Raw genomic sequence first — 23,719 nt, forward strand, 5'->3', positions numbered from 1 at the left:
GTAAGTGCACGTATGTACTCACCTCTGCAGGGTCAATTCATAGCTTCTTGCCCCGCCTCTTCACTGGTCACTACTATTTCACTCTTTCCCTTGTCCATAAGCTTCTTTGTACCTCTTGTGTGTGTGCACGTTTTCATTGATGAATACGAGTGTGTGAATGCATGATTAAGTACCCATGAGTGAGCAAGCATAAGTGCATGTATGTGTGAAGCTAGTGAGCCTACATGCCTAATTCCCGTAGTTTCCACCAGAGGCCAGGCCTCTCGGTGGGCATGCCAGCCTGTCCACCCCTGCCTCTCTCACTCAGTGGCCTTCATTCAGTCAACAAGGCCTACTCCTCTCTCCCTCGCAGGCAGGGCCGCTTTCCTTGGGGCCATGGGCACTGCCTGTGTAACCAGATATCGCGAATAAAGAAAGAAGCCTCCGAAGCCTTATCATTGAACCCCACCTACAACAACATAATAACCTCTCAGAAAACATTGGTGACAGTGGTGCCTCGCAGGAAGTGTGGTTTGCCCGGAGAGAGGAAGGAAGAGGAATGAAGTTGTCTTCACTTCATCGTCCCATACAAGAAGCATCTGTCTCTCAACGAGCTATCCTGATGCTGTGTCTGTAAGTTTCAGCATCAAGACACAGGTACATGCAGGATCCAGGCCGAAATTTGCCGAATTTCTTCGAGAAATATAAGTGGCATCCCTGGGACTCTACGCCACAGTGCCCCATGCTGTTTCTCAAGTCACATGTTCAGCGTCACTTGTATGTTGCTGCTGTTGTTTTTCAGCTCAGAACTGCTATTTCAGCAAGTCAGAGGTGAGTTTGTGGAGATTTCTGCGTCCAGTGTTGAGTGTTTTTCCCCTTGTTTGTAGGTGGGAGAGGAGGAAGCGGCCGTTCCTTGCCTAGCCCACGCTCACCCTACTGTATGCCACCACTGCCCACTTCCTCTCTTTTGTGTTTTCTGCTGTTTTTCGTGTGAATTCTTGGCCAGAGCTGTGTAGAAGCCACGTGGATCACCAAGCCACGTGAATCTACAAGCCACGTGGGTTAAGTCAGATCGCAAGCCACGCTGTGATCTGCCGGACTTCACGATGTCACCCACGATGCTACCCAACTTCACGATGTCTGCCTGACGTCACCTCGCAATGTCACCCCATGACATTCCTCATGATGTCACTCCATGACGTCACCTCGAGGCGTCTGCTGACGTCACCTCGCGATGTCACCCCATGACATCACCTCATGAGGTCATGCCTGACATCACCACATGGTGTCATACTGACACTGTTAGTTTCACAGTGAGCAATATGTTGTGTTGTTGAGAAGATTGAGAGAAGATATATGTCATGTGTTAATTCCTCTCAGTCAATGTTCTCACATGTTCGTGTATAGCTTAGTGTCGATTTTCGCACAGAAAAATGTCATGTTGTAACAGCATGTGCAGTGTAGATGTGTGCAGTTTTCTGTGTGTCCTGTGTGGTCTCGAGCCCAGCTGTGTGTGGACCACAGGTCTGCACCCGGACCACTGTTTAGCACCTCGTGTTACTTGTCACCTGGTGTGACCCACACATTTGACAACTGACATTAGTCAACCCCAAGCATCTGAGCCCCTTGTACAGAAAGTTTTTTATGTTTGCCGCTTGTGATGCCCTGCAGGATCGTACCTGCTACGATTCCTATCGAGATTTGTTTCACTTCACCTCCTGACCATCAGAATGCAGTTATATGTAGAGCAGTCTGGGGATGCTTAGACTAGCCTCTGCTATAACTCCAACTGCTGAGAGAATGACACTTGTCAAGCCGCAGTTAGAACCTGATGGCAGGCACTGTGTCAGCCTTGTACGGTGTATAATGTTATGACTTCAAGATGTTTCGTCGAATCGTCTCTGCCATGACTCACTCCACACTCGCCGGCAGTGACAGCCCCAGCGACAATACCTGTCGAGAAATGTCCTTCTGAGTTGCTTGCCAGAAGAAGTCCTGCCAGATGCCAAGTATTGACAATGCCTCACTCGAGGGCACCAACAGGTTGTGCTCTAGGATGAGTGAACCCTGCAGCGACTCCTATGATGACTGCTTCACCGTTCCAGAGGAGACCGTACCCTGTTACATCACAGTTCGGCCACAGTGATGTCTCCTGTGTTGCAGTATCTGTCCAGATGCAGGAAGGAGTGCAGTGATGCCCATCGACAATCACTGCCTTTCATGTCCACATGTATGTACATATGTTTTTATTTTGTGTTCTCTGCCCTGTTCCTGCGAGAGAGAGACCTAGTTTTTTTTACCGCCAGTCATGGTCGGGGTCGACCATGCGGTAGGTGGCCGAGAGAAATGTAGCCAGTGAGCCTACATGCCTAATTCCCATAGTTTCCACCAGAGGCCAGGCCTCTAGGTGGGCATGCCAGCCTGCCCACCCCTGCCTCTCTCTCTCACTCTCTCAGCAGCCTTCACTCAGTCAACAAGGCCTAGTCCTCTCTCCCTCGTGGGCATGGCCCCATCCATGGGGCACTAACACACAGTAACCAGTATCAGTAAACATGTGTGTATGCAGTTATGCACTCAACTAATTATGGCTACAGGGTCAAGTCATGACTCTTGGCCTTGCCTTTTCACTGGCCAGTACTAAGTTCACTCTCTCCTTGCCCCCATGAACTTTATCATACCTCTTCTTGAAGCTATGTATTAATCCTGCCTCCACTACATCACTCTTCATACTGTTTCTCTTCCTGACAACTCTATGACTGAAGAAGTACTACTTATCATCCCTGTGACTCATCTAAGTTTTCAACTTCCAATTGTGACCCCTTTTTGCTGTGTCACATCATCTTAAGTATTCTGTCCCTATCCACATTGTCAATTCCTCTCAGTATTTTGTATGCCCTCCCTCCCCTCACCACCCCTGTTCTCCGTCCGGTGTTATCAGGTTGAGTTCCCTTAACCTCTTCTCATAGTACAATTGGCAATAAGTTGAAGTTTGGCTTCTCCCATCCTTGTCATGCTGCTTCATTTTCCACTGTTAACTCTACATGGAATTCGGAACTCAGGACAACGTGGCGACTAGCGCCAATGGGCCCTTCATGTGTCATATCCCATATGTCTAGAGACTCTAGACTGTTCAAATGAATACGAGATCCAGCCTCACTGGAGCATCCACTCTTCTCTCTGGTTGTATCCCTAAAATATTAATGCATGAAGTTTTCCAATATTGTCTCCAGCATCTTAGCCCTCCACGTTTCTGGTCCCCCATTTGGCTCTAGGTTTTCCATAACTGTAGGTTGTGATCATTTTTGTCAACACTTCCTCCAGCAGCGCTGACCAGCCCCGCTGCCTCCTCACCCTCTTCCAGTAAAAAACGCCCGTATTGAAATTTAATTTCTATTTTTTTTGCCTTATTACACTTTTCAGGCTCTGGAAACCTTGTTCCCAGAATCTTGTAGGTATATTCACTGACTCTGTCATGCACAATAATTCCTGACAATATCCTAGGACTGCAACTAAAACCCGAAATCATGGAACCACTGATTAACGAAACTGCCTAGAGTGTGCGTGCACACCTATTTGTGGCTGCAGAGGTGGATTTACAGCTCCTGGCCCCACCTGGACCTACTAGGTCTACTCTCTCACGGCTCCAAGAGCTTTATCGTACCTCTTCTTAAAGCTATGTATGGATTCTGCTTCCACTACATCCTCTTCCTGACAACTTAATGACTGAAGACATACTTTCTAACATCCTTGTGATCAATCTGAGTTTTCAACTTCCAGTTGTGACCCTTTGTTGCTTTGCCCCAACTCCAAAACATTCTGTCTGTCCACCTTGTCAATTTCTCTCAGTATTTTATACGTCATGTCCTTCTTATCCCTCCTATTTTCCAGTATCGTAGGACAAACCTTTACACTTTCTCTAATTTGTTGACGTACATATTCCAATGTGGACCCGACACACACTGTGGATAGTGTCGTGAATGACTCCTTCCTTAGGTGACGAAATGCAAGGCGCCGTATGCAGCAGCAGTTATTAGGTTGTGCGCCTCACGGAAGGTGCTTGTTAAGATGCTCACCCCAAGATCCTTTTCCTTGAGTGAGGTTTCCAGCTTTTGATCCCTGTGCCTGTATTCTGTGTGAAGTTTTCTTTGGCCTTCCCCAAGCATCATAACATTGCAATTAGTGATGCTAAACTATAGGAGCCATTTGTCGGACCAGGCTTGCAATCTGTCCAGATCCCCCTTGCAGGTTTACCTGATCCTCGTCTGTTTGTATTCTTATTTTTTTTCAGGTAGTCTGTGAACAGGGACACATCTGACTCTATCCCTTCTGTTATGTCTGATCCCTATGGAACCCCACTCTGACACCTCGTCATGTACTGTCACTCATTGTTTCGTTCCTGCCAGCTATTCCTTGATAATTTGCAATGATTATCTTGTGATTCTCTCCTGCTCCTCTAGTTTTTGTACCAGTCTTTTGTGAGGCACCATGTCAAAAGCTGTTTCTCTTTTTCCTCTCTTACTTCTGATACATTTTTGTAGGCCTCCAGTAGGTTTGTGATACAGGATTTTTCATCCCTGAATCCATGCTGGTTATTGTGCATAAGTTCATTTCTTTCTAGTCACTCCATTATTCTTATGATAATTTTCTCCATGACTTTACAGACACAGGTCTAGTTTAATGTTGCCTGTCTGTTTCATTTCTTAAAAATTGGACTTTATTTGTTGCATTCCTCACCACTAGCAGTTACCCTGTTTCAATAGATTTGTAGAAAATTGTTGCTAGTAGCACACAATGAGCCTCTGTAGCTTCAACTCATAACTCACATTTCTTGTTCTCTGTAGACACCCTCTCCTCCATTGGATTGCAAATCTTGCTTAGCATTTTTTTCCCACTCTTGTTCCATTGTGCTCTTAATCCTCGCTGCCCATGTTTCCTTCTCAGACCAACCTTTCTCGGTTTCCTTGCCTCTTTATCCTGCCTTTTCAGATCACTTTTTATCTTAGTTAGGATACATTAGCTTCCAAGGAATGTGAAGTCCTAGGTTAGATAATTCTAATACTTTCAGGCACCAATAATGAAAACTGAGTACTTAACTATTCAACATGGCTCCTCAAAATGAATGAAACTGGAGACCGACTGGCATCCTTGCAAATGCAAGTTCCCTATATTTCCGGCTTTGTCACAGACTGTACAAAAGATGGTGTGTGGTGATTCTGGTATATTCATAGATATGTTAAAAGTAAAGGGTTCTTAATCCACACATGCGTCACTACTGAGAATCACGCAATCATCAGTTCTAATCACACATGCTTCAATGCTGAAGGTCACACATTCGTTGCTTCTGAAAGTAACACATTCGTCACTGAAGATGGTCACACATTCATCACTTTTGAAAGTCTCACATTCGTCACTGCTGAAGGCCACACATTCGCCACTTCTGAAAGTCACACATTCGTCACTACTGAAGGTCACACACAACTACTTACATGATCGACGTAACCCAGGAAGGAGTTCTTTTGTGGAGTGGTGTAGTAGTTCCAGTCTGCATTGCTGAGTAGCACCATCTGGTGGTATCCTGGGACGTAGCTCTCTGGAGGAGGAGTATCTCCCGCCTCCAGTAGAAGTATTTTCCACTTTGCTATCTCCGACAGTCTTGACGCCAGCACGCACCCCGCTGACCCTCCTCCCACTGTGCAGGCGACAAAGAAGAAAGAAACAAGGAAAAGTTAGTTGAATCTTGCCTCTCTCTACGACAGAGAGGACAAGAAAAGTGTAATTAAGTCTCCAGGGATGCTTCGTTGTGTTTACCCTACGGCTGAGGGAAGACAGAAAGAATTGAGAGAGTAGGTTAAATTTAATCTACTCCACGACAGTTTAGTATATTTTACCGAAATTCACAGAGAAAAGTCCATGAATTGTTAGTCCAGTCTACTCAAAGACAGTGGAAAGACTCCATAAATAGTGTGGAAAACTTTTATAATTTTCCTGAATTTAGAGTACAAAAATTAATATAATAAATGTTCAATAATATGTGGTGTTGGTTTGACTTTAGAGAAATTTCAAGTGAAGGAAGAGGGAGGAAGGGAAGTAGCCAGCACTGCAGGGAATTGTGTAGGAAGAGACGCAAGAGAAATGGTTGTACATAATAGTGGTGATAAATTGTGTGTCAACGTGTCCGAAAATGGGTGTAACAGCTAAATTGGATGACCAATAAATAACTCTACTATGTATTTGAAACTCAGAACCACCTGGCAACCGGCCCTGAGGGGTCTTTCATAAGTGATATCCCTAATATCTGTGCTACTTAAGGTGAATACTAAGTCCAGTCTTGCTGGTTCATCCTCTCCTGTCACTCTGCTGGTTGTGTGTGTGTGTGTGTGTGTGTGTGTGTGTGTGTGTGTGTGTGTGTGTGTGTGTGTGTGTGTGTGTGTGTGTGTGTGTACTCACCTAATTGTACTCACCTAATTGTGGTTGCAGGGGTCGAGACTCAGCTCCTGGCCCCGCCTTTTCACTGATCGCTACTAGGTCCTCTCCCTCTCTGCTTCCTGAGCTTTGTCATACCTCTTCTTAAAACTATGTATGGTTCCTGCCTCCACTACTTCACTAGCTAGGCTATTCCACTTCCTGACGACTCTATGACTGAAGAAATACTTCCTAACGTCCCTGTGACTCGTCTGAGTCTTCAGCTTCCAGTTGTGACTCCTTGTTTCTGTGTCCCCTCTCTGGAACATCCTATCTCTGTCCACCTTGTCTATTTCCTGCAGTATCTTGTATGTCTCCCCTGACCCTTCTGTCCTCCAGTGTCGTCAGTCCAATTTCCCTCAACCTTTCCTCGTACTACATTCCCCTGGGCTCTGGGACTAGCCTTGTTGCAAACCTTTGTACTTTCTCTAACTTCTTGACGTGCTTGACCAGGTGTGGGTTCCAGACTGGTGCTGCATACTCCAGTATGGGCCTGACATACACAGTGTACAGTGTCTTGAACGATTCCTTATTAAGGTATCGGAACGCTATTCTCAGGTTTACCAGGCACCCGTATGCTGCAGCAGTTATTTGGTTGATGTGTGCCTCCGGTGACGTCCTCGGTGTTATGGTCACCCCAAGGTCTTTCTCCCTGAGTGAGGTCTGTAGTCTTTGTCCACCTAGCCTATACTCTGTCTGCGGTCTTCTTTGCCCCTCCCCAATCTTCATGACTTTGCATTTGGCAGGATTGAATTCGAGAAGCCAGTTTCTGGACCACATGTCCAGCCTGTCCAAGTCTCTTTGCAGTCCTGCCTCGTCCTCATCCTATTTAATTCTTCTCATCAGCTTCACATCATGTGCGAATAGGGACACTTCAGAGTCTATTCCTTCCATCATGTCCTTCGCATATGTCAGAAATAGCACTGGTCCTAGAACTGACCCCTGTGTGTGTGTGTGTGTGTGTGTGTGTGTGTGTGTACTCACCTATTTGTGGTTGCAGGGGTCGAGTCATAGCTCCTGGCCCCACTTCTTCATCTTCACTGATTGCTACTAGGTCCTCTCTCTCCCTGCTCCATGAGCTTTATCATACCTCACCTTAAAACTATGTATGGTTCCCGCCTCCACTACATCACTTTCTAGGCTATTCCACAGCCTGACTACTCTATGACTGAAGAAATACTTCCTAACATCCCTTTGATTTATCTGAGTCTTCAACTTCCAACTGTGACCTCTTGTTTCTGTGTCACATCTCTGGAACAACCTGTCTTTGTCCACCTTGTCCATTCCGCACAGTATTTTATATGTCGTTATCATGTCTCCCCTGACCTTCTGATCCTCCAGTGTCGTCAGGCCGATTTCCCTCAACCGTTCTTCGTAGTGCAATCCCCTTAGCTCTGGGACTAGTTTTGTTGCAAACCTTTGCACTTTCTCAAATTTTTTGACATGCTTGACCATGTGTGGATTCCAAACTGGTGCTGCATACTCCAGTATGGGCCTGACGTAAATGGTATACAGAGTCTTGAACGATTCCTTACTGAGGTATCAGAACGCTATCCATAGGTTTGCCAGGCGCCCGTATGCTGCAGCAGTTATCTGATTGATGTGCGCCTCAGGAGATATGCTTGGTGTTATACTCACCCCCAGATGCTTTTCCTTGAGTGAGATTTGCAGTCTTTGGCCATCTAGACCATATTGTATCTGCGGTCTTCTTTGCCCTTCCCCAATCTTCATGACTTTGCATTTGGCAGGGTTAAACTCAAGGAGCCAGTTGCTGGACCAGGCTTGTAGCCTGTCTTGTGTGTGTGTGTGTGTGTGTGTGTGTGTGTGTGTGTGTGTGTTGTGACCCCTGAATGGGTCACAATGTATATAATGTATATTACCTTTTCATATAATTTTATATTGCTTATATTTGCGATAATAGCTAAATCGTAAATATATTGTTTTATATTATTATTTGACTTAGTTATATTTTTAGGTAGGATGTAACATTCATATATTATTATGTGCTCATTCAATTCAATTCAATTCAATTCAATTCAAAGTTTATTCTCTATAAGGATTACAATGTTGAGTTTACAGAAATTAGGTTATTGTTTGGTTTACATGTAGTAAAATTGTAATTACAGAGTGTACCACTAGAACGCTTAGCATGGCTAGGCATTTCGGGCATACTTAGTTTTATTCTTAATTGTAAAATATTACAAATTATGAGGTAAGTTGGTCTTATGGCTAAGTGACTAAATACTAGTTTGTGAGTTTAGCAGTGTGAATGCTTTTGTTTTGGCACAGTACATAATTTCAGTATTGGAGTATCACAGGATTCATTATTTTAAGACTGAGATTAATATTTCTGTTTATGGTCAAATGAGTGAGCAAGTGTAAGTGTGAACCACCAGGTGGTATTCGTGTAGTTAGTTGACGGGGTGTATCAGGGAGATAAGATGTTTTCTAATGGTAGTTTTGAAGGTGATGAATGTGTCTGCAGTTGTAGAGTTCTCAGGTAGGGTATTCCAGATTTTAGGGCCTTTGATATACATTGAATTTTTGTAAAGGTTTAGTCGGACACGGGGAATGTCGTAGAGATGTTTGTGTCTGGTGTTATGCCTGTGGGTTCTGTCACAACTATCAAGAAAGCGTTTTAGGTCAAGGTTGATATTAGAGTTTAAGGCCCTGTAGATATAGATTGCACAGTAGTAAGTGTGGATGTACTGAACTGGGAGTAAGTTTAGATCTTTGAAGAGTGGGGGGGTGTGCTGCCAGGGATGGGATTTAGTGATTATTCTTACTGCAGCTTTTTGTTGGGTTATTATTGGCTTTAGGTGTGTTGCTGCAGTTGATCCCCAAGCACAAATAGCATAGGTGAGGAATGGATAAATAAGTGAGTGGTATAGTGTGAGAAGGGCATTTTGCAGCACGTAGTATCGTATCTTGGAGAGGATCCCAACCGTTTTGGATACTTTTTTGGCTATATGCTGGATATGGGTGCTGAAATTCAGGTTGTTGTCAAGGTATAAGCCTAGGAATTTTCCCCCATTATTTCTGGTAATTAGAGTGTTGTCAATCTTAATGTTAATTTGTGCATCTCCTGCTCTGCTACCAAACATAATATAGTAAGTTTTGTCAGTGTTAAGCGTAAGTTTATTGGCTGTCATCCAAGTCGATATTTTAATCAGCTCCTCATTCACAATGGTGTTGAGGGTGGCAAGATTAGGGTGAGAGATGACATAAGTCGTGTCATCAGCAAAGAGAATGGGTTTCAGGTGTTGGGATACGTTTGGAAGGTCATTGATGTATATGAGGAAGAGCAGGGACCAAGGACACTTCCCTGCGGAACTCCAGTATCAAGTGGCCGTGTTGCTGATGCTGTGTCTTTAATGGTGACGTACTGATACCTATTAGTAATGTAAGATTTGAAATAAGCAAGCGCATGGCCTCTTATACCGTAGTGGTCAAGTTTGTGGAGTAGGATTTGGTGGTTTACTGTGTCAAAAGCTTTTCTTAGGTCAATAAAAATTCCTAGTGGATATTCCTTATTTTCCAATGCTGTGTAAAGCAGATCTAGCATTTTTATGATTGCATCATTAGTGCTTTTATTTTTCCTGAATCCAAACTGGCAGGGGTTGAGTATGTTTTGAGCCGTTATAAATGAATACAGTCTCCTGTACACGAGTTTCTCAAAGATTTTGGATAGCAATGGTAAGTTAGATATTGGCCTATAGTTGTTTAAGTCTGTAGGGTCACCACCTTTATGTATTGGTGTAACCCTTGCCATCTTGAGTAGTTTCGGGAAGGTGCTAGTCTCTATTGACTTGTTAAAAAGTAATGAAATAGCATACGAAAGGAAATGGGCCGCTCGCTTGTACAGTAATGGTGGGACATGAGACAGATTCCTCGAGTTATTTTTAAGTGACTTTATGATCCCAATGACTTCCGTGGGCTCAGTTGGTGCAAGATAGAAGGAATTAGGGAAATTACCATCTAGGTAGTCCCCGGCATGGGCATTGGTATGTGGGATTTTACTGGCGAGATTAGATCCTATGTTTGAGAAGAAGTCGTTTATCTTGTTAGCTATGTCTGTGGGATGTAGTGGTGTTTCATTAGGTTTAGTTAGGACAATATTCTTGGTTTTTCTCAGTTTGTGGGTCCCTAGAATCTGAGAGAGTGTTTTCCAGGTCTTTTTTATATCTCCTCTAGTGTCTGTGAATCTACTGGAGTAGTATAGTTGTTTGGCTTTTTTTATTACTTTGGTGAGAGCTGATGAATAGTGTTTAAGAGTATCTTTGTGTATTAAGCCCTGTCTATATTGCTTTTCATATTGGTGTTTCTTGTCTATGGATTTCAGAATGGTGCTGGTTAGCCATGGGCAACCAAGCCGTTTGTTTGTGATCTGTTTTGTTTTTATAGGACAATGTTTGTTGTATAGTCTAAGTAATTAGTTCAAGTCTTGATTGTCTAACTACTGTAATTATCGCTCGTGGCTCGTTACTCTGCCGGCTTCTCGGTGTTGCTGGGCAGCAACTGTCAACGGAGCTATCACGTGATCGAGGGGGGGGGGGTGTTCACACCTCGCCTGAAGTAGTCAGTCTGGGCTAGACTCCCTTGGTGGTTGGACGTATTCCTGACAAGACGTGCCTAACTCTCCCTTAATCATTAATAATGGTGCAGTGGCAAACAATAGATCAAAATCCTGGTTTCGAGATATTCGGGTAAACGCGCGGACTAGCAAATTACGTCATGAAATTAAAAAAAAAAATCACGAAAATCGCGCTATTTTGGGATTTTCTAAGAAATATAAATGATTTCTTATTGTTTCCCGTGTATAGTACACCGTTTTCTGTAGTTCTACCAGAGGTAGAACTGACGTAATTATTTCATCAAGGTCAGCCTCCATCCTCCGGGTATAATATACAAATATTATTATTTTGGATGGCTTTCTTATGCATTTATCCAAGTTATCTTATGCATACTATCATTACTGAATAAATGATATAAGCAGAAAAAGGATATTAGCAATAATAGCGCCAGTATAAGACATCTTGTGAGTGGGGATCAGACTGTTGTCACGGCAACTGGATGTTGCACCATCATAAAAGCAACTCCCACCTCTGATATAAAACATCGACACCATGCCCAGCCCTTCTAGGGTAGGGTAGGTGCCTGAGCCCGAGCCTTTAGCTCATAAGACTGTCATTCCCATTTGCCCCCTTGGGGCGGGGATGGCAGACCAGAGAGGCCTAGCTTGTGGCTAGGCCTGGGGACAGTTGGTCCCAAAGATGAGGAGGTACTTGTGCCTCCTCCCATGGGAGACTTAGGTCTCAGACACTCCCTAAAGAGGGAGCCAAGGCCGGGCCACCACTTGGAAAAGGCCCGGGCCGGGAGAATACCGGCTAATCTTTAATAATAATAATAATAATGATATAAAAAGATCGACACCATGCCTAACCCTTCTAGGGTAGGGTAGGTGCCTGAGCCCGAGCCTTTAGCTCATAAGACTGTCATTCCCATTCGCCCCCTTGGGGCGGGGATGGCAGACCAGAGAGGCCTAGCTTGTGGCTAGGCCTGGGGACAGTTGGTCCCAAAGATAAGGAGGTACTTGTGCCTCCTCCCATGGGAGACTTAGGTCTCAGACACTCCCTAAAGAGGGAGCCAAGGCCGGGCCACCACTTGGAAAAGGCCCGGGCCGGGAGAATACCGGCTAATCTTTAATAATAATATGATATAAAAAAAAGATATAAGCTCATCATTAATTATTTATCGAACAGACGATATTCAATGGAGGTTCATCATCGAGATTGGATACGGAACACCAGTGTGGAAAGGAGATCGTAGGACAGTGTTGTGTTCGCTTGGAATATACATCTGTGTTAGTTTACGCACAGAATGGTGACGTTTCTAATGGTTCTTGGACTGTGTTCAGTGCTTCAGGGCAGTGAGCCACGTGAGGGTGGCTCACTGCTGAGCCTCACAGCTCTGCACCCAGTGTGGGCGGCTGTGAGGTTACAGGCAGCAGCTCCGCTGCTGGCTCTGTCCCCACGCCTACAGTCAATTCAATTCAAGTTTATTCTCTATAAAGGTTACAATGTGGGGTTTACAGGCTTTGGGTATTGTGTGGTTTACATGTTATAAAATACTAATTACAGAGGGGGCCACTAGGACACCTAGCATGGCTAGGCATTTCGAGCAGACTTAGATTAATTCTTAACATTAAATCCTTTTTTTTTTTTTTTTTTTTTTTATTCGCCGGTACTCTCCCGGCCCTTACAGATTATGGTATTAAGGCTAAGTGACCATCATAATTTGTGAGTTTAGCAATGTGAATGCTTTTGTTTTGGCACAATACAAAGTGTCTATATTGGAGTATTATAGGCAAACTTATGACTAGTTAGGATTTATTATTTTAAGATTAAGATTAGTATTTCTGGGTTTATAGTCAGTGGGTGAGTGAGTGTAATTGTGAACCACCAGGTGGTTATCATGTAGTTAGTTGTCGGGGTGGATCAGGGAGATAAGATGTTTTCTAACTGTAGTTTTGAAAGTGATGAATGTGTCTGCAGTTCTAGAGTTCTCAGGTAGGGTGTTCCAGATTTTAGGTCCTTTGAAATACATTGAATTTTTGTAAAGGTTTAGTCGGACACGGGGAATGTCATAGAGATGTTTGTGTCTGGTGTTATGCTTGTGGATCCTGTCACAACTATCAAGAAAGCGTTTTAGGTCAAGATTAATATTGGAATTTAAGGCCCTGTATAGATTGCACAGTAGTAAGTGAGGATGTTCTGAACAGAGAGTAAGTTTAGACCTATGAAGAGTGGGGGGAGGGGTGTTGCCAGGGATGGGATTTAGTGATTATTCTTACTGTGGCTTTTTGTTGGATTATTGGCTTTAGGTGTGTTGCTGCAGCTGAACCCCAAGCACAGATAGCATAGGTGAGGTATGGATATGTAAGTGAATGGTATAGTGTGAGAAGGGCAGTTTCCGGCACATAGTATCGTATCTTGGAGAGGATCCCCACCGTTTTGGATACTTTTTTTGTTATGTGTTGGATATAGGTGCTGAAATTCACCATGACAGACCCAGGAGAGTGGCCTAAACGTTCATTGGAATGCGGGGACGAGTTGGAGGACGATGTGGGGCAGGTGGGAGCCCCCACCAAGAAGGCCAAGGATGCAGTAGAGACTACTGTATCTGCCAATCTGCCACTAGATCCGTCGACAGCCGCTACCCAAGGCGACTTGCACCCCTAGATGACCATAGGGATCGTGGAAGGAAGCCAGGAGGCTGTAGCTCCTCAACTGGCAAGGATAGAGCCATCCCAGGTGCCTACCCCAGTTGCCTCGGCCTCCACAGTGGATGGGGCCTGGCTGACTCCACATGGAAGGAGAAATTCCCTCTCAGCTCGGGCACAAGCAACCAGGGCCTTCAACAAATTCAAGGTTCCCAATTACGGGTTTGTAAGATATCTGGAAAGTCTACCCTGCCTATAGTTCTGCTGCGAGTTCACTCTCAGGAACGAGGTTCTGGTCATTCCTTGGGGCGAGGATTCTTACGAGGAGTTGAAGAGCTGGTTGTGATACATCCCAGCATGGTGTAATTGGTTGCTTCAGAGGTGTACAAGGGGGTGCTCTTACACGTCCCTGTGCCCCTCCCATGGACCCCATTTTGGAAGTGCCCAATATTGTCAAGGCAGAGCAACTCACTGCTACGGTGAACAAGGTGCCCACCCACCAGGTGCTGATCCACCACAAAGGTCCGCTTCCCATGCACCTGGACCTTGGGGTCTGGGGAAGATTCAAGACCCAACCATACCTGTCGGGCCCAGTACAATGCTTCAACTGTCAGGGGTTCAATCATATTGCAGCCACCTGCCAGCGAGAGAAGAAGTGTGGTGTGTGCAGCAAGGCACATGACTCGAAGGACTGCATTGCAATCCTCCAACAGCCAACCAGCAAAGCCCTTCGGCCAGAGCCCAAGTGTGCCAATTTCTCAAACAGGCACCATGCCTGGAACTGGAGCTGTCCTGTGATGATGCAGCACTGGTAGCAGGTTCATCATCGGAACGACCCGACAGCCCTGATGCCACCCGGCCTTGGAATCACCCAGCAACAGTCGGTATGGGCTCCAACTGCAGTTCCCTGGATACCGCAGGAGGGCAATACCAGTGAGCTCCTGGTACTGGGCTCCCAGCAGTGGCATCAGGGGGCACGCACTGGCTTGCAGCAGCGCAGTCAACTACGGGGTCAGATGGCAAGGTGGCCAAGAAGACAGAATCAATGGGAAAAGCAGCCACAGACCAGGCACACTGCCCAGCCGGTTCCAGCTGGGCACCAACATTCCTTGCCATCTCACCAGCAGGCTTCTTCCCAACGGCAGGCCCCTACTGTGAGTGGCCAAAGCCAGGCAAAGGTTCCCTGTTGGGGGACCCAGAAGCCCATGGCCACTCAGGCCAGGCCCAGGGTGCACCCAGCTTATGCTGCTGCAGTGTCAACAGCCACCCAGACATACCCAGTGACCCAACCCTGACTCGACGGGTTATCCAGCTTAATGCCTGCAGAGGTAATGGTCGAATCATTTCCCGATCGACTGAAGAAAACCATCGGGGTCATCTCAGCGCTCCTCTGTCGCCTGCTGCTATCGGCGGAGGACAGGGGTGCCTGCAGACAGCTCCTGTCATGGATGCTGGGCGTGGTCCTACTGGAGAGGAAGGACTCAATGGAGCTTCAAGCCATCATCCAGGAGTCCTTCCAGTCCATGATGGAGGAGGCCCCGGAGTCGCCAACAATGGACGACGAGTCCCAGGCAGAGATGGAATCAGAGGGCCACCTCTGCAGCCCTTGAAGATCCTCCAGTGGAACATTTGCGGGCTGCAGCGGAAAATTCACTTAGTGATTGAAGCTGCAGTTCAGGATGAGGTTGATGTCTTCCTGTTCCAGGAGACACCAATTCATCACGTCAAATGCAGCCAAGTATCTCGGGATTCTCGGCCTACCTTCAGCGCCTGGAAGGGACTGGCAGGAGCACGGCGATCTAGGTCAGGACCACTATCCCTCATTCAATCTCCACTGACCCTATCAACTGTGGGGAGGGCGTAGAGGTTCAGGCTGTCACCCTACACCTACCGGATGGACCTCTCATGGTTTACAATATTTACAGAAGCTCTCGGTACACCCTTGACATTTCAGAAGTGGCAGCACTAGCCCCCTGGGAGGGTCTTGTTGTGGCTGGGGATGTCAATGCCCACCACCCAATACTTCCTTCTGTCGCAGCTGGGAGGCACATTGCGGCTGTGCTGGAGGAGGTCCCTGAGATCACCCTCCTCAACAATGGTGACCAACCCATCACTACGGTGGCCGCTTGGATGTCACACTCATCTTTAGACGGTTGCTCTCGAGTGCGAGATGGGAGGTCCACCCCCGTCTCACCAGTGATCACTTTGCAGTGGTCACCACACTGATGGTCCAGCAGTGCCCACTTCCCACACCTACCCCCAGATGGAATCTAAAAAAGGCAAACTGGCAGTGCTTCCAGGAGGTCATTGAGCACTGGTGGGCAAAGTCTCCTCTTCCGGAAGACCCAGATGAGGCGGCTCGAAGCTTGGAGGTGGCCTTCACATGTGCAGTTGAGGCAGCCATACCTAAGATTACAGGTGGAGGGTTGTATAAACGTGACTGGTGGTTTTACAATGAGGACATCAGGGAGCAGAACCACTGCATCAATGTCGTACGCAAGATGCACAGGCGTACTCCCACCGTTGAGTCCATGCGTCTGCTCAGAGAAGTGGTGCGGCATGCGCGCCATGTCTCACACAGGGTCCGGCAAGCTAAATGGTTCAAGTGGTGTGCCTCCCTCAGCTACTCCTCCACCTTATCTGAGATTCGGACCAAGTTACGATTAGCCACTGGGCAGTCTCGCAGTGTGGCTCGGTTGCACCCAGACCCCGCAATGGAGGCAGAACGTCTGGTGGACCTTTTCACCTCCAGAGTGGCCATGGCTCAACTGCCTCAGGATCTCTGGGACCTCCAAGCCACCCTCCTTCCTAGAAGGATGATGGTGATCCAAGCAGCATGCCAGGCTAAGGACGTCATGGATGAAGACTTCACTGACCAGGAGCTCCAGGCAGCCTTCACATCTCATCAGGACACTGCACCGGGGCATGATGGTATCACCTATGGCATGATCACTCGGTCTGGCCATTCTGGACATTCAGCTGTCCTGGGGGTCGTCAACCGGACTTGGCAAGCTGGCAAACTCCCTGTCGTATGGAAGGAGGCTGATGTCATACCGATTCCTAAGCCTGGGGATCCTGGCAGTGTGAGACCCATCTCCCTCACCAGTTGCATCTTGAAGGTGTCTGAAAGGATGGTGTTGGAGCACCTGAGGTGGAAGCTTGGCCCTCCTCATAAACACCTCTATGGCTTCATCAGAGGAGTGGGCACTTTCGAAAGCCTTACCACTCTTCTGGCCGGCAATGGGTCGGACGCCCAAGCCCACATTGTTATCTTTCTTGACCTCAAGAAAGCTTTTGAGCTAGCCAATGCACCTGCCATCCTCTCACTCTTGGCCCACAAGGGGGTTAAAGGCAGGCTGCTTTCATGGCTTCATTCCTGTCTCCAGGACAGGCGGGCCTGGGTACGCTTCCAAGGGCATGCCTTATCTCTCAAGACCCTGGACAACGGCACTCCACAGGGCTGGGTGCTTAGTCCCACCCTGTTCAATGTGCTGATGCCCCATCTGGTACACCTGCCCTTCTCCAGAGGCACCTTCCTCCTCAGCTATGCCGATGACCTGGCACTTATCATACCTAGGAAATGCCGGCTTTTGCAGCGTGCCCAGGAGGACCTCGATCTGCTGGCTTCCACTTGCCGTCACTTGGGGCTCAAGATATCTGCGGCAAAATCCAAAGCCATGATCCTTCACACCAGGGTACCCAGTCAGAGGCTGCAGGTCCTGGGCATCGACCTGGAGTGGGTTCACAGTTATAGGTACCTTGGTGTCTACATTCCAGAAACATGTGCACCACATTAAAGAGAGGGTCCTGCAGAGGGTCAGGGAATTGAGTGCCATGGCCAACCCTAGGGTTGGGGCCAGCCTCGAGGTCATGAGGTTGTTCTACATCCAGGCAATACACTCCCTCGTTGACTATGGGGCACTTGCTCTGGTTCACGCCAGACCCAAAAACATCAAATCCCTCTGTGTGATCCAGAACACAGCTGTACAGGCCATGCTGGGGGCTTCTAGGTGGGCCAATGCAGTGGCTCTGAACCTCGAGGTGCAGCTACAGCCCCTTGAAGACAGGATCCAACTGGTAGCTGCCAAGAGGATTGCAAAGTATCTCCGACTCCCAGGGGCTGACAAACTGATGAGGGATTTACGGGTCTGCCAGGGACAGGTCATTCCACTGCATCCCGGCTGCCGATGGATGTGTTCGGTAGCAGATGCCACACAGAAGCTCCTGCCCATGACATTGCTCCAGGCGGGAGGCTGCGACAGACTGGCAGTGAACTACACGGTGCTGCCCCCTTGGGCACCAGAGCTGTTGGCGGTGCACTGGACAACCCTACCAGACAGCAAGAGGCATTGCTCCCAGGACATTCTGCAACGACTTGCCTCGGCTAGTATTGTGGGTGCGGAAGGCCCAGGGTGTGTGCCATATTACACCGATGGCTCCAGAGACCTAGTGGCAGGCCGCACAGCTGCTGGGATATTCCACAGCAATCTGACAGCAGGTTGGCGCCTCCCAGACCATTGCACCATCCTCCAGGCTGAACTCTTTGCCATCCAACAAGCTCTGCAGCATGCTCTTTCAGACCATCAGCATCCATCCATCATCCATGTTGATTCCAAGGCAGCAATCTAAGCAATTATGCACAGAGAGCCAAAGGACAACATACACTTAATCACATCCATCCGGGGTGACCTGCAGACTCTCATGGCCCAGGGTCACAGGGCCACCATCAACTAGATCCCGAGCCATGTGGGTATCCCTGGCAATGATGCTGCAGATGAGGCTGCTAGGACTGCAACCCTTGAGTCACAGCCACGTGCTGCAATCTCCATCAGCCTCAGCCAGATTGCGCTGTGGGCTGCCGGTGCGGCCAGGCTCCCATTCCCTGACCCTGGGGATTCACGGAGCCTCTGCTGGTATGTCAGGGCGACCCATAGGGCGCCCCCTCCAAGTATTCGAACACAGTCCAGAGAACTGAGGGTGCATATTCACCACCTATGCTTAGGGTATCCCACCACTGCACGGATTGTTGAATGGGCACGAGAGGAGCTCTGTGCCCATTGTGACCGAATGGTTCTGAAGCCCTTGGTGCACTACCTGTTAGACTGCCCGGCTATGATGCCCCTTCACCATTGACACTTTCCAATGACCCCAGTGGGGCAGGCCCAAGAGGATGAGGCAGCACATCTTGTGTACTTAGCCATCAGGGACTTGGAAACCTTACTTCCAGTCATTGCACGTCATCTGCCCCCCCCCGCTGAAGTCGCTGTGAGGGCCTGCTTTGGGCCTCCATTGCACCGCACACCAGCCGCCGTTAGTGCACACTAACGTTTGGTACGTCATCTGGCCATAGAGCCGGTGAGGTACCCCCCCGTTCCTGCTGAAGAACCACCACGCATGTGCAAGAAAAGATAAACAACACCTCCCTACTCGGGGAGCCAATGCCGGGTCACCAAAATGGAAAAGACCCAGGCCGGGATACCATACCGGCAAATCAAATAGAATAGAATAGATATAAGCTCATCGACACCATGCCTAACCTTTCTAGGGTAGGGTAGGTGCCTGAGCCCAAGCTTACAGCTCACAAGCCTGTCATTCCCATTAGCCCCCCTTGGGGCGGGGATGGCAGACCAGAGAGGCCTTGGGACACTTGGTCCCAAAGATGAGGAGGTACTTGTGCCTCCCCCCTGGGAGACTTAGGTCTCAGACACTTCCTAAAGAGGGAGCCAAGGCCGGGCCACCACTTGGAAAAGGCCTGGGCCGGGAGAATACCGGCGAATCTTTAATAATAATTATATAAGCTCCTCCCACATTGTAATGATATTATGTGGTAAATTTAGTGTATTAGAAAGAAAAATAGACAGAAAATTAAGAAACAAACATGTTTGTGATGGGGGTTTGTGATGAGGGGGTGAAGGAAGAGTGCCCATGGGGAGCTGCTGTAGGGGTGGGGTTTGTGATGTGGGGAGTAGGGAGAGGAAACAGTGTGTGGGTTTTGACTTAGATTGTTCAGTTGCATTGGGGTTGTCGCAGTTTGAGTGGGCTTTGTGATGGGGGGAAGGGGCAGAGTGCCCATAAGGGGGGTGCTGTAGGAGTGGGGCTTGTGACGTGGGGGGTGGGGCCAGAGGCAACAGTGTGTGGGTTTTGGTTTAGACTGGCCAGCTGCTTTGGGGTTGTTGTGGTTGGAGACCTTCTGCGGGTGTTTCTGCAAGGTGTGTTTGCCCTTCCACCTGAGCAGCTCGTTTCTCCTTTCGTCTTTGCACCCTCTCTCTCAGTATCATCCTTTCTCCTTGTGTTCTGTCACAATCGAGGTATACTCTCTGGTACTCTGGATTTTCCCTCAGTCGTGCTTTCTCCTGCAGGATCATCGTTCAAGCTGATTCTGCCTTGAAAATTATTTTGACAGGCAGTATCCTTCCACTCGCAAACCACCCAATTCTCCGAAAATTTGTCACCTGGGTCATGTTTCCCACACCTATTGCTTTCATAATGCCTTCGATCGATTTCTTCTCCTCCTGGTTTCTTTCGTCGTAGGTTTCCCCTTCGACTTCTTGGAGACCATAGACAAACACTGACCTCTCCCTCTCCTCCTCCCACTGTTTCTCCCTTTGCGTCCTCTGAGGTGTTTTATTTCCTTCCATCGAAACGTTCCTGCTCTCAATCCCTGCCCTTGCTGCAGTCTCTATGCTCGGTGGACTGTCTTTCCAGCTCAGCTGTTCCTTGCCACTGTAGTTGTCTGTTGGAGTCTCTGCATATGTCATAGTGTGTGTGTGTGTACTCACCTAGTTGAGGTTGCAGGGGTCGAGCCCAAGCTCCTGGCCCCGCCTCTTCACTGGTCGCTACTATGTCACTCTCCCCGAACCGTGAGCTTTATCATACCTCTGCTTAAAGCTATGTATGGATTCTGCCTCCACTACATCGCTTCCCAAACTATTCCACTTCCTGACTTCTCTGTGGCTGAAGAAATACTTCCTAACATCCCTGTGATTCATCTGTGTCTTCAACTTCCAACTGTGTCCCCTTGTTGCTGTGTCCCATCTCTGGAACATCCAGTCTTTGTCTACCTTGTCAATTCCTCTCAGTATTTTGTATGTCGTTATCATGTCCCCCTATCTCTCCTGTCCTCCAGTGTCGTCAGGCTGATTTCCCTTAACCTCTCCTCGTAGGACATACCTCTTAGCTCTGGGACTAGTCTTGTTGCAAACCTTTGCACTTTCTCTAGTTTCTTTACGTGCCTGGTTAGGTGTGGGTTCCAGACTGGTGTCGCATACTCCAATATGGGCCTAATGTACACGGTGTACAGGGTCCTGAACGATTCCTTATTAAGATGTCAGAATGCTGTTCTGAGGTTTGCTAGGCGCCCATATGCTGCAGTAGTTATTTGGTTGATGTGCACTTCAGGAGATGCACCTGGTGTTATACTCACCCCAAGATCTTTTTCCTTGAGTGAGGTTTGTAGTCTCTGGCCCCCTAGACTGTATTCCATCTGCGGTCTTCTTTGCCCTTCCCCAATCTTCATGACTTTGCACTTGGTGGGGTTGAACTCCAGGAGCCAATTGCTGGACCAGGTCTGCAGTCAGTCCAGATCCCTTTGTAGTTCTGCCTGGTCTTCGATCGAATGAATTCTTCTCATCAACTTCACGTCATCTGCAAACAGGGACACTTCGGAGTCTATTCCTTCCGTCATGTCGTTCACAAATACCAGAAACAGCACTGGTCCTTGGACTGACCCCTGTGGGACCCTGCTGGCCACAGGTGCCTACTCTGACACCTCGTCACGTACCATGACTCGCTGCTGTCTTCCTGACAAGTATTCCCTGATCCATTGTAGTGCCTTCCCTGTTATCCCTGCTTGGTCCTCCAGTTTTTGCACAAATCTCTTGTGTGGAACTGTGCCAAACGCCTTCTTGCAGTCCAAAAAAATGCAAATCCACCCACCCCTCTCTCTCTCTTGTCTTACTGCTGTCACCATGCCATAGAACTCCAGTAGGTTTGTGACACAGGATTTCCCGCCCCTGAAACCATTTTGGCTGCTGTTGATGAGATCATTCCTTTCTAGGTGTTCCACCACTCTTCTCCTAATAATCTTCTCCATGACTTTTCATACTATACATGTCAGTGACACTGGTCTGTAGTTTAGTGCTTCATGTCTGTCTCCTTTTTAAAAGATTGGGACTACATTTGCTGTCTTCCATGCCTCAGGCAATCTCCCTGTTTCGATAGATGTATTGAATATTGTTGTTAGGGGTACACATAGTGCCTCTGCTCCCTCTCTCAGGACCCATGGAGAGATGTTATCTGGCCCCATTGCCTTTGAGGTATCTAGCTCACTCAGAAGCCTCTTCACTTCTTCCTCGGTTGTGTGTACTGTGTCCAGCACATGGTGGTGTACCCCACCTCTCCGTCTTTCTGGAGCCCCTTCTGTCTCCTCTGTGAACACTTCTTTGAATCTCTTGTTGAGTTCGTCACATACTTCACGGTCATTTCTTGTTGTCTCTCCTCCTTCCTTCCTTAGCCTGATGACCTGGTCCTTGACGGTTGTTTTCTTCCTGATGTGGCTGTATAACAGTTTCGGGTCAGATTTGGCTTTTGCTGCTATGTCGTTTTCATATTGACGTTGGGCCTCCCTTCTTATCTGTGCATATTCATTTCTGGCTCTACGACTGCTCTCCTTATTCTCCTGGGTCCTTTGCCTTCTATATTTCTTCCATTCCCTAGCACACTTGGTTTTTGCCTCCTTGCATCTTTGGGTGAACCATGGGCTCATCCTGGCTTTTCCATTATTCCTGTTACCCTTGGGTACAAACCTCTCCTCAGCCTCCTTGCACATTGTTGCTACATATTCCATCATCTCATTAACTGGCTTCCCTGCCAGTTCTCTGTCCCACTGAACCTCATTCAGGAAGTTCCTCATTCCTGTGTAGTCCCCTTTCCTGTAGTTTGGTTTCATTTGTCCTGGCCTTCCTGCTTCCCCCTCCACTTGTAGCTCTACTGTGTATTCGAAGCTCAAAACCACATGATCGCTGGCCCCAAGGGGTCTTTCATATGTGATGTCCTCAATATCTGCACTACTCAAGGTGAATACTAAGTCCAATCTTGCTGGTTCATCCTCTCCTCTCTCTCTTGTAGTGTCCCTTAGTGTTGGTACATGAAGTTTTCCAGTACCACCTCCATCATTTTAGCCCTCCATGTATCTTGGCCCCCATGTGGCTCCAAGTTCTCCCATTCGATCTCCTTGTGGTTAAAGTCCCCCATGATCATGATGTGTGTGTATGTGTGTGTGTATGTGTGTGTGTGTATGTGTGTGTGTGTATGTGTGTGTGTGTGTGCGTGTGTGTGTGTGTGTGCGTGTGTGCGTGTGTGTGTGTGTGCGTGTGTGTGTGTGTGTACTCACCTAATTGTGGTTTCAGGGGTCGAGACTCAGCTCCTGGCCCCGTGTGTGTGTGTGTGTGTGTGTGTGCCAGTAAACGTAGGAAGATGTTAAGATATTCATTGAGACAAGAGTTACCCAGGTGACTTACCAATGATAAAGTCGTAGTGGGTGCTGAGCCTGTAAGAGGCATCATAGTCATGTTCACCAGCTTCTCTCAGCAGCAGCAGCAGCAGCAGCCTCAGCACTGCCACCGGCAAAGCCCGTATGATCGTCAAGTATGAGGTCATTTTTCTGATTACCAAATCTCAACGCTCTATTATGGTTCTGTCTTGACAAGTCATATCTGCAATAAATATTATATATTAGTGAGGGATATATTTAAAAAAAAAAAAAACGGCCATATCCCATTGAGACAGAATAACCTATATAAGAAGAAAGAAAGTTTCTCTTTAAATTTAGAAATGTATACAAGAGAAGGAGTTACTAGTTCACTAAGTGCTACAAATGTCCACTGGTGTTCTAATTTCAGTGGGCTAGTGCAACTGTTCCTTAAGACAATCTTGTCCAGTCAGATAAACCAAGGGTCAGGGTGTTTTAAGAAGACCATTCAGTGGCAACTGTTCGGAGGCGGTTAGACTTGCTGACACGTATGACCCCAACCTTTCCTTGTCCGAGCGGTCTCTTAA

General features: G+C 47.6%; 1 protein-coding gene across 1 annotated transcript in view; it reads right to left on the bottom strand.

Annotated features, from left to right (window-relative positions):
* The window catches only part of LOC128700818 (glucose dehydrogenase [FAD, quinone]-like), a 212,991-nt gene that overhangs the window by 118,177 nt on the left and 71,095 nt on the right, over window positions 1-23,719 (bottom strand). Inside the window, exons 2-3 of the mRNA XM_070101832.1 lie at window positions 23,182-23,376; window positions 5,466-5,668 (exon numbers count right to left, since the gene is read on the bottom strand). Coding sequence (XP_069957933.1) covers window positions 5,466-5,668; window positions 23,182-23,320 — 342 coding nt within the window. The 5' untranslated portion in view covers window positions 23,321-23,376. The remainder of the gene's footprint in view (window positions 1-5,465; window positions 5,669-23,181; window positions 23,377-23,719) is intronic.

This window comes from Cherax quadricarinatus, chromosome 79, assembly GCF_038502225.1.
Source record: "Cherax quadricarinatus isolate ZL_2023a chromosome 79, ASM3850222v1, whole genome shotgun sequence".
NCBI lineage: Eukaryota > Metazoa > Arthropoda > Malacostraca > Decapoda > Parastacidae > Cherax > Cherax quadricarinatus.